The 15,401-nt window shown below is 38.4% G+C and overlaps 1 protein-coding gene across 9 annotated transcripts in view; it reads left to right on the top strand.

Moving 5' to 3' along the window:
• IFT140 (intraflagellar transport 140) overlaps positions 1-15,401 on the top strand; it is a 95,871-nt gene that overhangs the window by 10,451 nt on the left and 70,019 nt on the right. For all 9 annotated transcript variants that reach the window (XM_030001375.2, XM_041120201.1, XM_030001377.2 and 6 more), the window contains 7 exons: positions 532-753; positions 4,575-4,696; positions 5,374-5,516; positions 10,820-10,995; positions 12,125-12,216; positions 13,377-13,483; positions 14,302-14,450. In XM_030001375.2, coding sequence (XP_029857235.1) covers positions 532-753; positions 4,575-4,696; positions 5,374-5,516; positions 10,820-10,995; positions 12,125-12,216; positions 13,377-13,483; positions 14,302-14,450 — 1,011 coding nt within the window. The remainder of the gene's footprint in view (positions 1-531; positions 754-4,574; positions 4,697-5,373; positions 5,517-10,819; positions 10,996-12,124; positions 12,217-13,376; positions 13,484-14,301; positions 14,451-15,401) is intronic.

The raw sequence follows: 15,401 nt of genomic DNA, 5'->3' as shown, positions 1-15,401 counted from the left end.
TACCTTTAAGAGACATTTAAGCATTAGATTATTCTGTGTCCTCAGTGAGGTGCTTTATTCTTTTTCAAAAGTTGGGGTTTTTTACCTTGAAATGTGCTTGAAGCCTTCTTAACCTTCATAGAGGAGTAAAGGCTTGATATTCAGTGAGAGCTGTTCATGTATGCTGTGAGGGAAGAATAGCCTGGAAAAATCAGAGTGAAGCAGTCACTTAACACTGCTGTGTTTTCATTAGGAATTTTCAGCTGGATGTACTGCATGTTGTAGCACACTTTTATGCATGTGAAATAGCTGTAAATGTAGATAACAGAAAATATGAGTTAAACTAATCTTGCATAATTTCAACAGTACAAGCTCCAAAGTGGTGACAACTGTTAAAACTTACTGCTGTTTTGCAGCCACTTTGTATCTCTTGCAGGAAGCTCAATTACACGCCAGTCCTTTATTACAGAAAAATATCTTGTTGACTGGGAAGCGAATCTGAAGGTTTAGTTACGTCCTTGTACTGAGCTTGCACTTTACTTCCATTTGCAGGGAGAGCATGTGTCTGACGCACATGTTGAGAGAAACTTTCAGGTCACATCACTTTCCTGGCACCCCTCTAGACCGATTCTTGCAGCAGGCTGGGAGTCTGGAGAAGTTGTGATACTTAACAAACAAGATAAGGAGCACCATGCTGTACCACCAAATCATAATGCAAAAATTACAGCCCTAAACTGGAGTACAAATGGTACCAGCCTTGTGTCTGGTGATAGGGTGAGTAGCTGAAATGCCAAATGTGTGTTTGATGTGGAACACAGTGGTGCAAGCCCTGTGATGGGAAGGAATTATGGAATGGATTTTTAGTGGAAGGGATAATTGCAGGGGAGATAAATTTCCTTGCTTTAGGAACAAATTAAAACTGTTAGGGAGTAAAATCAAATCTCAGTGGTTTAACTTTTTCTACAGTACTTGTTGCTGTTTTATCATTTATCTTTAATTAAAAGTGTATCTAATCTCAATATGTGGTGAGCAGTAGGTTAGGGTTTAAGGCTATTTAATGGATGGGGTAATTGAGGCATAGACAATTTTAATTATTTGCTCCTGCCTATGCACAAATTTTGTGGCAGTCTCGGGAGTAAGCCCAGATGTTGAGAAACAAATTCTGGCTACAACACATTCATCTGTAGTGAGTCCATAGCAATGCTCACTTAAGTACAAAACCCCCATGCTAATCTTACTTGTTCTGTTTTTATTAATACTCTAAAAATGAGTCAAACATTGTATAGAAAATATATTGTGGAAAACCTTGAAATGTGACAGTCTTTATTTCTTGATGAGCTGGTTGTCCTTTTATATAGTAAAATGAGAAACTAGCTATTGAATATTTAGTATTCAGAATTCATAGAAGATTCCGGTTTTGCCAGTTCTGGAGTAAGCAAATGGAAAAAAAAAAAAAGAGTGTTTTTCTCTATTTTCCCTGATATAAACTTAAGCTCATCCAAGAATTTCAGTTCTGCTCTTTGAGAATTCTTACCTACATTAGTCAGAGGAAAATACAATTTAAAATCGTTGTTTGTAAAAATTCTGTTGCTGCATTTGACAGAAATACAGAAATTCAAAATTGATCCTCTTTATTAGAAAAAAGAAAATACTGCCCAGACAAAAGAAACAGTGAAAGAAGGTGATGCACAGTGTAACTTAGGCCTCATTTATATGGAGATAACACATTAATGTAGCCACAGCTTGCATTAACCCTACATTTATGAACAAACTTTTTTCAAATTGATTTATTTGGTGTCAGATCATGGTAATGAAGTCACCTTAAAACAGATATAGCCATTCTTATAGGCAAATTTAACAATTTTATAGACTCATCCTAACTGCTCCTCTGATGAGAGTATTAATCAGCGCAGAATAAGCAGTGGTTTCAAGGAAATACCTTAACATGACAAAACAAAGCCTTCTGCATGCGTTGACAAGAATGATCTTCAGTTTCAGGTAGTTTCAATTGCTGTAGTTGGAAAGACCAACCTCAATAGATAGAACAGCAGCACAGTTGAACTCAGAAAAGTTCATTATTGCAAAATAGCTGTGTTACCCTCTGCAGACATTGAAACACAGAGTTGAGTGCAGTTCAAGGTACTCCCTGGTGTCCCTGGCCAATGAAATGTGGGTCCTTAAAAACCTGCAGCTGTGTGTGTAGTGGCCAGCTTGAGCTAATCAGCCTTGCTCAGAGCCTAGGCTTGTGAGGCTGAGCACACAGCTGGTTCAGCATCTTGGCTAGCTCGAAGATGGTTTCTCTGCCCGGTACTGCACTGGGTGGGCCTGCTCATCCCTTGTGGTGTTGTGCACTCAGCGTGGTTGTGCCATGGTCTGATGTGCAGCATAGGTATGCTTCGTTTCCTACATCTTTCTCAATAGCTTTTAAATTTTTTTTTTAAAATGTTTCCCATGAAGGTTTATATTCAGGTAACTTCTATTAGGTGAGTGCTGCCAGGATCATACTCTGTTCGTACCAGAGGAATACCCTTAGAAAGAAGACAAATATTTGGGCCCTGAATTATTTTCTGTTTGATCTTCACTGGGACTTCATAACTGAGAGTGCTCAGCTGAGAACATCCAGTCATAAATCCCGAGTTGCAAGAAAATTATTTGAAAATAACTTCTTAAAGTTGGAATAGGATGCTGTGAAAATCAGAAGCTCTTAATTTGTGTTTTAAGTAACAAATAACATGGATGACTTCCGGGTTTTGATCACACAAAAGAATCCTAAGGATGTAGGTGTTTTCTATAATGAAAGCCTACTTATAAGGCAAATAGCCTTTATAACAAGGAGCTAAAGCTTTGAGTTGTTAAGAATGATTGGGAAGATACAGGTAAGAGTATATCTTACAGATGATAAGGTTGATGTCCTTTGTCCTTTTCAAATACCATTTGAAAACAGACCAATTCTGCATCCTTTCTACAACCACTTAGAACAGGTAGTGAGCTTTTTTGTTTCTGGTGTCATGCGTTCCAAACTCGGAATTGAGTTTGCAACTAAGTTATCTGGATACAGGGTGAGATATCCAGAAGGGGATGGAAGGAAGGTAAGCAGCTTTATAAAGCTGCAGGTTTTTCCTCCAGCTTATAAATGGTGCACATGTTCTTAGTTGGAATCCCTGGAATTTGGTGACATTTAAAGCTGAGGGAAAAGTGAGAGGAGGAGCCAACAGGACATGAACTTTCAGATCATTGGATCCTGTGATTTCCAGAAGTAACCAGCAAACATTGTATGAACCGCAAGTAGCCTCTTGGAACAGGAGTATAGCAGTTTCACAGATGCACAGCTGTGTCACATTCTTTAAGCTGTAAGAAACAGCATTGCACTTAATGAACAGTTTTGGGTGGTATAAATATTATCATCTTACTGCTGAGAAGAAGTTAGAACCTTGATTCTTGATTCTTAGGAAAAAAAGTAGGAAATGTTACCTTGGAAGGCCTCAGCTGTATCTCATGTGGCTTCTAGTTAGGATTGTGAAGAGTGTTTATAGAGTGTACCACTGCTACTAGTCTCTTTCACTTTTCTAGAAAGACCATACTCCATTGAAAACAATAAAGAAAAATAGAGCAAATTATAATACCACTTTATTGTTATCTACCTTAAGGAAATAAAATGAGATTGAACTTGATATTGCAAATTTTTGCTACTTTTTCATGTAATGCTTACACAGAGGGCCTCCAAATGCAATTTGGTTCCGTAAGCACTAACATAACAACAACAATAAATAATAATAATCTTAAAATTCCAGCTGTGAGGCTGTAGCGTAAGTCAGTTTGTTGGGATGGTTAATGTGTAAGTCATGCTGAACTGTCTTTTTGCTTCTCTGCCTTCTCCATTCTTTCCAGTCACCAGGGGTTTGGTGGTCATTCTGAGCTGGCACTGCAAAATGCGTGTTACCTTCAGAATCTGTGCCAGGCTCTGAGTTAATTAGCTAACCAGTCTTCCTTTCTTTAGCATCTATGATTCTTCTAGTTACTAAGTTCTGTTTCTAAAAATGAATTCTTGTTGTACTTGAATGTGTACCATAGAAATTCTGAAATTTTTCCCTTAGGTTACCTGTATCCTGTGACTTCACATGCGTCTAATCATATACTCATGCTCATCTGTATCCATGTTATATGCATTTACTCAGGGATGTGTATCTTATGCTTTACTATCCTTTATCTCAATATCTTTTCTTTTAGCAATCAGAATACTTGCAAGAAAAAAGTGGAAAGGGAGTTACCTAAAAAAATATTTGCATATGCTGCTTGCAGAGGAAAACCAAGGCTGTTCCATTTAATTTCTCTGGCAGTGTCATTTTACTAAGAATGGATATGACCAACAAGCTTTTTTAGATAATTGATTTTGAATGAGCAAATAATATAATGTTAAAGATAATTCTTACTTCTTGTGGCTTAGTTTTAAGTGGGAGTAATTGTGTGTCAACTAAATGAAAGGAAAGGTGTTGCTCTGTCAAGAAAATGTTTATTTTTATGTGCACTGGGTAGTTGGAGTCTGGATTCTCATCTGTGTGCAAAGTGTAATGAATTAACTCTTTGTCTTTTTCTAGCATGGTGTCTTGGTTCTATGGAGAATGGACCAGCGAGGCAGAGTGCAGGGTCCTGCCCTGCTGAAACAAGAGTATGGAAAATGTCTGTCTCGCTGTGTCTTTCGACCACCTCCTCCTGGCGAGTAAGTATTGTGCCCTGTCAGAGCACTGGTAGACCAGGTCTTTCTCTTGTTCCACAGAAAAAAAATCCTACTCACAGACAAACATTTTTTTAAATATATCTAGAAAAAGTTCTTCTCCTAACTGTCCTTTATTTCCAGTTCCTCTCCTGCTCTAGTAGCTGGCTATTTGTGTCCTGTATGCAGCAAGAGATCTTCTTCCTTTCGTCCATACCTTTCTCTCTGTTGCTGTTGACTCTTCTTCCTTTAGTTCTTCTAATTAGCAATGTTGCTGATTGTGAAAAGCAGAAAACACACTGAAAACACAACTATCTATGAAATTATTGGCAAGAATAATTAAATTAAAAGTCAGTTCTTAAACATTATTATTTATTTCCTCTCCAAGCAAGAAATAGGGAACAGCTCTAGTAATAAAAAAAGAATTTTCCTTGTGTGGGCCACTTCTATTTCACATCTCTCTAAAAATAATGATGCTTATGGAAGAACAGGTGGAACAATGCAAATGAAAACTAGTACTAAAATTTTACTTTTTATCTTTTTTGAGTTTGTCCTTTTTCGAATCAGTGTATGAAGCATCTTTATTCTCTCTTTACAATGTGTTTTATTAACGACTCATCTGTTCTTTGAGATAGAAAGTACTCTTATGTACGGAATTGGAAATTAAGTATCGCTGTTTGCAGGGACTTTGTACAGCTGGCAAAAGCAGCTGTGAGTGGTGATGAGAAGGCCTTGGATAAGTTTAACTGGAGAAAAGCTGGAACAGGAACACCTCTGAAAATGGGACTCCAGGAAGGACTCTCCTTCTTTATCACTTTGACAGATGGTAAGAGCAAAACCACTTTTCCAGTCTGATGGAAATTTGTTTCCTTAATGCTTCAAAATAGCTCAGTGCACGATAGTCCTGTTTTCATATATCCAACATCTAGAGTATATCCATATATCCTCATATTCATATATCCAACAGGATAGAGTATTCATAGGAGTTGAAGATTGTTTGGTAAGGAGAAATTAATAAATTATTAAAATCTTAGCATCTTCAGGGTGAGTCCTTTCTTAAAAGGACACCATAGGTATTGAATTAGTCAGGTTCCCAAAGAAGTGAGTGTAAGGAAAGCGATCTCCAACAGCTAAGTGTAAATAAAATTAGAAGTTGTCAGGATTTTGTGCAAAGCTTCAAAATAATGCATGTGTTGTAGTTTGGTTTTTTTTTCTAGAAACAGGCAACTGCTGCTAGAACATACCTTTTAAAATAAATTATTGATTTACTTTTTCACTTTTTTTCTCATGCCTTGAAATGATGCTTCAGTCTAAGGAAGCAAAAAAGTCTGAGTATCTGTTTTGTTAGTTTTCTTCCTAATATAATTTCTTCCCTGCTATTTGTCTTTTGCTCTTCTTTTTACTGTTCTGGGTACTAGTTTCTGCCAAGCTCGTGTGCTTCTATCCCAGTTGTTCTCATGGTGCCTTCTATCTCTAACCTGCTAACTCTTTGGACTGGAGCCAGAATGTGTGTGACAAATATTGTAATGAGTATGTTTCTGGTAGGTGATTCGAGTATGTAATCCTCTCGATTCAAGTGTTAACTACTCTGAAAAACATTTAAGTTATGCTAGGTCTGCAGCTCAATTACATTTTGATTCAGTGTTCAGTTATCAAGAATGAGACCCATCACTTACACCAGTATAGCTTCTGTATTATTGCAGCAATGGCATTGTCCAGCTGTATGTTTGTTTTGCAGAACAGAGGGCTGTACCTTCATTCGATTTGTGAGTTACAAGCCTCTTTACTAGATATGAACCATTTAAATGAAAAAGGGGTACAAGGCACTTAAACGTACAAGGAGAGAATCTTTGAGTATCTGTGCTTGTTCCAGCCTCACCTTCAAAGCAAGTGTTGTGGTGGTACACAGCTCCATCTAGGGACAGACTCTGTATCTTGCAAGTGGCTGTGCTTCACATCTTGTTTCTTGAGCCTACTGTTCAAACCTTTCAAATTTCAGTCAAATGATACGGACTGTTTCTTTTGAGCAGTCTCATTGCTTAGGTTGATTTGGGCATATGTATTTTGGAACCAGTTCTTAATTTAGTTAGTGATCTGTCATAACTTCAGAATCAGTTAATGTTTTCATAGTGTTTAAATGTGACCTGTAAATTTCCTTTAAAGTATGGATTCTCAGACCAAACTTGTTCAATAAAAATGAGTTAAAAAAAATTAATTCTTAGTGCATTCTTTTAAATATCTCAACAGAGATTTGACTAAAAAAAATAGAGCAAAAGCAAAACTAAATAAACAATTAAACTCTTCAAAAAAGCTCAAAACAAAAAAACCCTCCCAAGTTTCAAGTATTTATTAGTCTAGATATTTTTTGATGCTTCCAAAACACCGATCATTGCAGTAAAACAATAGATGCAGTTCAGGTAATATGTTACATGAGATGCTTATCTGAAGAGAGGATACCTGAACTGATAACAATTTTTGGAGGTTGTTTTGCAACTATGAGCACAAAGAATCATCTTCATTCTGAGCATTTGAGATGACTGGCACAGGTATTAGAGCATAACCTGAATAGTGGAAGTCATCCTGATATTTTTACTGAATGCACCCTTGTTTGTCTTCACTGCAGACCTTTCAGGTCATGAGTAATAATTCCCTTCTGGTCCTTTTTGTATTTCCTAATCAGCATACGCTTTCTGCTGCTTTTTGTCTTTGGAGTCTGTCGTGGTTTAACCCCAGCCAGCAACTAAGCACCACACAGCCGCTCACTCACTCCCCCCACCCACCCAGCGGCATGGGGGAGAAAATCGGTAAAAAGAAGCAAAACCTGCGGGTTGAGATAAGAGCAGTTTAATAGAACAGAAAAGAAGAAACTAATAATGATAATGATAACACTAATAAAATGACAACAGCAGTAATGAAAGGATTGGAATGTACAAATGATGCGGAGTGCAATTGCTCACCACCCACCGACTGACATCCAGCTAGTCCCCCGAGCAGCGATTTCCCCCGCCACACTTCCCAGTTCCTATACTAGGTGTGATGTCCCATGGTATGGAATACCCCGTTGGCCAGTTTGGGTCAGCTGCCCTGGCTGTGTCCTGTGCCAACTTCTTGTGCCCCTCCAGCTTTCTTAGTGGCTGGGGATGAGAAGCTGAAAAATCCTTGACTTAGACTAAAACACTACTTAGCAGCAACTGAAACCATCAGTGTTATCAACATTCTTCACATACTGAACTCAAAACATAGCACCGTACCAGCTACTAGGAAGACAGTTAACTCTATCCCAGCTGAAACTAGGACAGAGTCTCAGAGTTATTTGCTCTACTCAATTAGCTCAGATTTGTTAACTTTTGAGATTAGTCTCTTGTGTGATACAGTGTGAAAACTTTCTCAAAGTTACTTGGAAAGCTAGAACCCTCTTTCTAACCACCTAAGTAGCTTCAGAATAGTGGTAGTGTTATCTGTGCAATACCTGATACTTTGTATGGTAATATTCAAGTACAGAAGGTTAATTTAACTTATGAAACAATTTCAGATGGCAAATAAAATTAAGGGTTTGTCTGTTTCTTGTAAAAGTTCCCTTAAACCTGAGGTTCAGTAGATGATCGATTACTGCAAAGTATTACTACAATAAATGGGGATTGGTGTGGTAGAAAATGCTACATTGGAGAACTATCCCAACAATCCCCAGTATCGGTACAGACTGGGGGATGAATGGATTGAGAGCAGCCCTGTGGAGAAGGAATTGAGGGTACTGGTGGATGAAAAACTGGATGTGAGCCGGCAACGTGCACTCACAGCCCACAAGGTCCATTGTGTCCTGGGCCGCATCAAAAGCAGCATGGCCAGCAGGTTGAGGGAGGGGAGCTTGCCCCTCTACTCTGCTCTGGTGAGACCCCACCTGCAGTACTGCATCCAGCTCTGGGGACGTCAGCACAAAAAAGACATGGACCTGTTAGAGCAGGTCCAGTGGAGGCAATGGAAAAGATCCAAGGGCTGGAAGAACCTCTCCCATGAGAAAGGCTGAGAGTTGGGGTTGTTCAGCCTGGAAAAGAGAAGGCTCCAGGGAGACCTTATAGCAGCCTTTCAGTACTTAAAGGGAGCTTATAAGAAAGATGGACGGAAACTTCTTACCAGAGTCTGTACTGATAAGATGAGGGGTGACGGTTTTAAACTAGCAGAGGGTAGTTCTATATTAGTTATAAGGAAGAAAGTCTTTACTGTGAGGGTGGTGAGACACTAGGTTACACAGAGAAGGGGAACCTGCAACAGGGAGGGGAGTGGAAATGTGAGAGGAACACCTATGCGGATATCGAGGTCAGTGAAGAAGAAGGAGGGGGAGGAGGTGCACCGGAGGAGGGGATGCCCCTGCAGCCTGTGGTGAGATGGCAGGTTGTCCCCCTGCAGCCCATGGAGGTGAGCGGGGGAGCAGATGCCCACCTGCAGCCCGTGGAGGACCCCATGCTGGAGGAGGTGGATGCCCCGAAGATGGCCGAGACTCCACGGCAAAGCGCGCGCTGCAGCAGCCTGTGCCTGAAAGACTGCAGCCCATGGAAAGGACCCATGCCAGAGAAGTTCATGGAGGACTGTCTCCTGTGGGAGGGACCCCACACTGGAGCAGGGGACGAGTGAGGAGTCCTCCCCCTGAGGAGGACGGAGTGGCAGAGACAAGGTGTGATGAACTGACCCCGTTCCCCATCCCCCTGCGCCACTGCGGGGAGGAGGTGGAGAAATTGGAAGTGGAGTTGAGCCCAGGAAGGAGGGAGGGGTGGGGGAAGGTGACTTAAGATTTGGTTTTACTTCCCATTATCTTGTTTTTTTGTTTGATTGGTGACAAATTAAATTGATTCTGGTTTTTTTCCCCAAGTTGAGTCTGTTTTTTGCCCATACCATAAGTGGTGAGTGATCTCTCCTTGTCCTTGTCTTGATCCGTGAGCTTTTTGTTGTATTTTTTCCTCCCCATCCTACCGTGGGGGAGGAGTGAGCGAGCAGCCTCGTGGTGTTTTGTTTCCGGCTGGGCTTAAACCACGACACCCTTCCAACCCAAACTGTTCTGTGATTTAACAAGAGAGATGAAGTTATCGGTTCAGTGTTGTATTCCAGGGAGAAAATGAAGCAGTGTCGGAGGAGGTGGGAGAGGATTTTGAATTATTTTTATATAGTTGGAACATAGAGGATGATAATATATTTGCAAGAGTTTTGGAAATTAAAACATTCTTTTTAGTTAGCTACATCACATTGCCTGTTGGGTACAACATTTTAGCATGGATCCTTAATGTTCATTCTTATACATTCATGTTTTCTGCTTCAGCTTTTGGGGGAAAGTATTACTTCATTTCATAACGTTTTCTGATTTGCACTGGTTTGAAATGCCACATTTATATAATATCATAATTTGCTAAGAAATTATGTATGTGTGTGTGCCATGAGATCTGTCATATTTCGATGACTTCATTTGTTGGGGTGCTTTCTGAAATACCATTTGCAAACTGCTACACTAATTCTAGGTTTTTTTCACTGGGTAGACCTGTGCATGATTTATACAGTATTACAATTTAATGAAATGATAATGCCTTTTCAAATGTTGGTAAGGTGCTGTAGTTGCCAAGTCACACACTATGTTGTCAGTGTTCTTAGAAAGACTCTATCCCATTTGCTTGTGAAATTAATGTAGAAAAGCTGTATTTAGTGTGTGTGGTGGAGTGTTTCTAAACAATGAAGAACTTCATATCCACAGTTTTCTATAATCCAGATTCTGCTGTAAATTGTACCAATTCTTAGCTGCTGCTCTTCTTTTACAAATTATTATTAATAATTAACATTTCAGAAGCCATCATTTGTGCATACATATGCAGAAAATTTACTTGTAGTTTAAAATTATTTAAATGATGGCATTTAAATTATTCCCCTCTGAATTTCCTAGATAGGGAAAAAGGGAGTAAGTTTTGGTTTATTGCTCTGGTCAACTATCGTAGTCTGTATCCTGAGACAAGCTAGAAGGCAAAAGCGTTGTGGTTATTTTTACCTCTTCAGCACTTGAGGAATATTTTATTAAGGTAGAAAGCAGCAACCTTGATTTTTGTAGCTAAAACCTGTTAACTAAAAGCTATACCTTGTTTATATGTACTACAGGTTCTGTGCATTATGTGAATGAGAAAGGAAAGACAAGGCATGTATTGTCCACAGACAGTCTAGTCCAAAAGCTTCTGTTCATGGAGAAAAGAGATGTTTTACTTGTAATAACAGAGAATCTGCAGTTGTCCTTGCATGCAGTTACTCTTGAGGGAGAGGCAGAAGAGCTCATGAAGGTAAGAGTTAGACTACAGGGTAAAGTTGCAATGTTTAATCTTTGTAAGTATTTGTTAGAGTTTTTTGATTATCACTTTTTTGCTTACAAATGAATCAACTTTTTTTTTTTTCTCAGATAATACCTTGATGAGCAAATATATGCTCATTTAAAAGTGGAGTAGAGTGGTGTGTTACTGAACTTGGAAAGATGGTTTTCATCTTGCCTTCCTGTTTTTTCTTAGTTTCTTTCATTTTGACCCTATGTTAATACTTTTACACTTCATTTACCTTGTCTTAGTGAATTAGACAAGAATTGAAAATTCCAGTATAATCAAATACTTGTTAAAATGTCTTGTGAATAAATAGCTGATAGTCAGTGTCCTTGATTTTATTATCATCAGTCGCTTAGAGCTGTCTTGTCTTTCAGATTAGTAGCAGCAGTACCTCCTCTTGGTGATACTGTCTTTGTCTGCAAATCTGAAAGATGGTTTAGTTCTCACATTGTGAAAGTGTTCTTCACAGCTGCAAAGGCTAGGAAGCTTTTAAAAAATAACAACCCACAAGTTGCAGAATCACAATAATAACGTAGTGACCCAAATATTATTGTATAGGTACAAAAACCAAACTGACTTCATCCAGGACTTATAATCACCTTGGCTCAAATAAAATACTGTACTGTTGGAGAATACTGCTTGGGGTGATGGAACCCAAACCTTCCCCTTCCTAAGTTTTTTGGTTTTTTTTTTTTTCTTTTTATCTAAGATTGAAAAAGACTGGGCACTCGTATATTACAGGTGTGTCCACTTCTTATTAATCATTACTTATTTTTGACTAGAAGTAAGATTTGTTATTTTACATTTTAAAGCAATCTTTATCAAGTTCTAAGAGAAGGTATAGTACAAGAGAAAAAACTGCTCCTTACCTACTTAACCCACTACAAGGTTTCTTTTAGTAAATTTATACATCATATACATGATGCGTTTAGTGGTGATCACTGTCTGAGAGAAATTACTGGTCCATCTGAACTCACAGGTCTAGTTATTCTTATATTTTAATTTTTTAGCCAATCTAGGCAATTCAGATGCTTATTGTCTTTCAGTGTGTTCCTCCTACCTTCTGCAAATTTATTTATTTACTTACGGTTAACAGGTGAAGTTGAGTGGGAAGACAGGTCATTCTGCAGACATCATTTTAATAGACCATAGCCTTGTTGTTACGGCACTAGGTGAGACAGTCATCAGGTAAGAATCCTGTTTTAAAGCTGTTATGGCTGCCCATGAGAAGTACCAGCTAAATGTTTATGGTCTGCAATGCACTGAATATTTTACTGAATTGTTTGGAGTTTTTTAAGTAATAATGAAAAAACTCCCAATATTTTCTAATTTTATTTCTCAAAATAAATAGAGAAATGAAATGAAATCTGTTTCCTTGAGGAGAAAAAATGAATTCTCTATATCTTTCTTTGTTTCTATATATATGTATTTTGTTTTGTCAGGCAGTACTACCTAAACCTGTTCCTTTCTGAGTGCTGTTATTGATTTCTTAGGAAAGTATATCCATTTGGGATTTTTGCATGAAGAAGTTAGCCACTTTGATGTTCTTTCCATTGTTACTGTCTGATTCTCAGGATACTCATAGCATCAGCAACAGGAAAAAAAGTGCTTGCTTTTCAGGATGTTTCTCTGTTACTGTAATATGTCAAGTACTTCAGTTACTTCTGTCCCTAATTCTTTAAACCAAGTATGTTACTTTGCCATGCTGCTGCAGTACCATGTTCTGTAGTTTTTATCTTTTTGCATCTTTTTAAAAAAGGTATTAAATCTTTTTTTTTTTCCTGTCTTTACCATGACTTGCTCTACCTGTTTCCTCTAACTTTTTTTGGGGTGTTCCATTAACAACAGTAGTCCACTTTCTTGAGACTCTTATCTGCTACTATCAGACAAAATCATCTGTTAATTTTGTGAGAATGTGATAAAGACCAAGTATCAAGAAGGAATGTGTTTGATGAGTGTTCAGTTCTAGAAAATACATCTGGAATCCAAAGGACTACTAGTTAACCAAGGAATATTCTTAAAATAGAAGAGGAAGCATAAGTAGGGAGGAGGAAAATTGCACCTAGACTTCTTTTCTTTTTTTTCTTAAAGCTGTGTTTACTTCTAACTCCTTTCTTTGTAAGAGAATATCACAAAACATGCTGCAGATTAAGAAGTCAAAGGAAAAGGAAGGAGATTAAGAAATTCACATTCCAGAGGCAGCTGCTGGCAATTTAATTTTAAAAATTGAATGATCTGGGCATGATAGAAACAGCAAATTAATGCCATGTACAGCGTCCTATTGACTGTGTTTAGCAAGGCACCTGGAAGGAAAAGCATTGTTAACACTCTTCTTTTGTGTGCCTTAGATTCTGGGATTTGGACCGAGACGAGAACTATGTGCTCTCCCCAGATGTGCAATTTGGCTTTGAGGGAGGAGAATGTATCAACTGTATTTCTTACTGCAGTGCTAAAGGTGCGAAATAACATGGCAGCTGTGATCTCTTGATCCTAAACCTTGTCAAACCTCAGCCTTCAGTACCCTGTAGTCATTTCAGTATATTTGTCTTGTTACTGAGGGTTTCAGTAACACCACGTGATGTAGAAGCATTTTAGTTCAGATCAGGAGTATGCTTTCGAAGGTACAATGAGATCATTCGATACTCACCACACTTTGTCTCAGTGTGGTGTTGTCTCCCGGCACACAAGCTGGATTCCCTTTGACACTGAACTGGTACAAATACTCCTGGAGTACAGCTAATGCACTCCAACGTGTCACAGGCATTCAGTCTACAAGCCTGCACTAGAGCTAATGCAAAGTAGAACTCACCAAACATGTATAGCATGGACATCAGGTCCTTAAAACTGATGTTTTCTACAGAGCTACTCCTATGCGTCACCTTGTTTGCCAGTGCAGGCATAGCTAGTGTCTGCTACAATGATTTTCAATGGTGACTTGCCAATGGTGACTTTCCCATGGTGACTACAAAACCAGCTATTCAAAAATAAATGGTTAAAATGAAATAATTGTCTGATACATTTAGAAGATAACTTCATCTGGTAGCTTGGAAAATGGGCCTTGCCATGTGAAACTTCTCCCACTGCTTCTCCAGAAAGTTCCTTCAGTTCAGGACTAGGATGCTGGTTTGCAGGAAGGCAAAGAAGTGGATGCTGCTAGATGAAGGCTTTTCAGTACCTTAGAACCAGAGCTAGGCTGCCTGCTACTTTGTATAATGTGGGTTTGTTTTTCTGGTGTTTAAGATACGGAACGCCTAAAAGGTTTGTGAATGGCAGGTCTCTTAGCAGCTGGTACTAACAAAGGGAGAATAGCTATGTGGAGGAAAGCGTCAGGATCCGATCAGAGCATACGGGCTTTGGAGGGCAAGGAGAAGTGGAAGCTCCAGGCACCTACTGAACTTGAAGGAAATGTCACTCAGATAAAGGTAAGACAGGAAAGAGTCTTCTTGCATGTTAGTAGGACTTCACAAACATTAGATGAATAGATAATCTTTGTGAAACAGATGAATATGATCACTATCATACAGATATGTGCACCAGTAGAGGCTGGTCCTCCTTCAGAAGAAGGAGGAAAACTCATCAGGATCAAGTAACTTTTAAAATTGAAAGGGGCAGAAATGTTACCTGTTTGTATCTATTCTGTTACAGGCAGGGTTGAAATGCTCAGCAAGATAACACACTGAAATGCAAATACATCTCTCTGCCTGGGAGAATTAACAGTCATGGCATCCTTAAATCCAAACATCTCTCCATTACATGTCTCGTTGACAAACCGTTTGGATTCAGCACCCTGAAATTATTTTCTGGAAAAGATAGATTGTCAGAAATGTCAAATTGACATAAAGCAAGCAAGAAAATCTGACGAAATGCATTATTTATTTGTAGATAATTTTCTTCTTTTTAGTCACTTTCTCAACATAAAGTTTGCTCTTACTGGTAGTTGCAAAAATAAAAAGATGTATTTACAATCAAATATTTTTTTGTGAGATGATGTGTCATCTGGAAGGGAATGCTATATTTTTACACAAAATGATGTTTTCAGCTGCTTTTTTGTCAGACAGTGTTTCTTGTTTACTAGATAATATTTTTATGTGTGACTGTCAGACTAGATGTGGATGGTAAGTTTTCTCTTACAAGTTTTTGCAAAACCAATGCTTTAAAACATTTCTACTGTTCTTTACAATATTCTTAATGCTGAAGGTTATAACAGTACGTAGCATTATAATATTTATTTTTTTAATCCATTGTCTGTTAAGTGCCAGGGTGCAGCATTTTTATTTATTTGAAGTAGTTTCATTTGTCACAGTAAGCATAAACACTGTCATTCTATACTTATTAGCATTTTGATACATGCAAGAGAAATGCCGAGTGTTACA

Source organism: Aquila chrysaetos, chromosome 25 (assembly GCF_900496995.4).
Source record: "Aquila chrysaetos chrysaetos chromosome 25, bAquChr1.4, whole genome shotgun sequence".
In the NCBI taxonomy this organism is placed as follows: domain Eukaryota; kingdom Metazoa; phylum Chordata; class Aves; order Accipitriformes; family Accipitridae; genus Aquila; species Aquila chrysaetos.
Note: the sequence above shows the minus strand (reverse complement) of the source record. Positions and strands in the feature narration are given on the sequence as shown.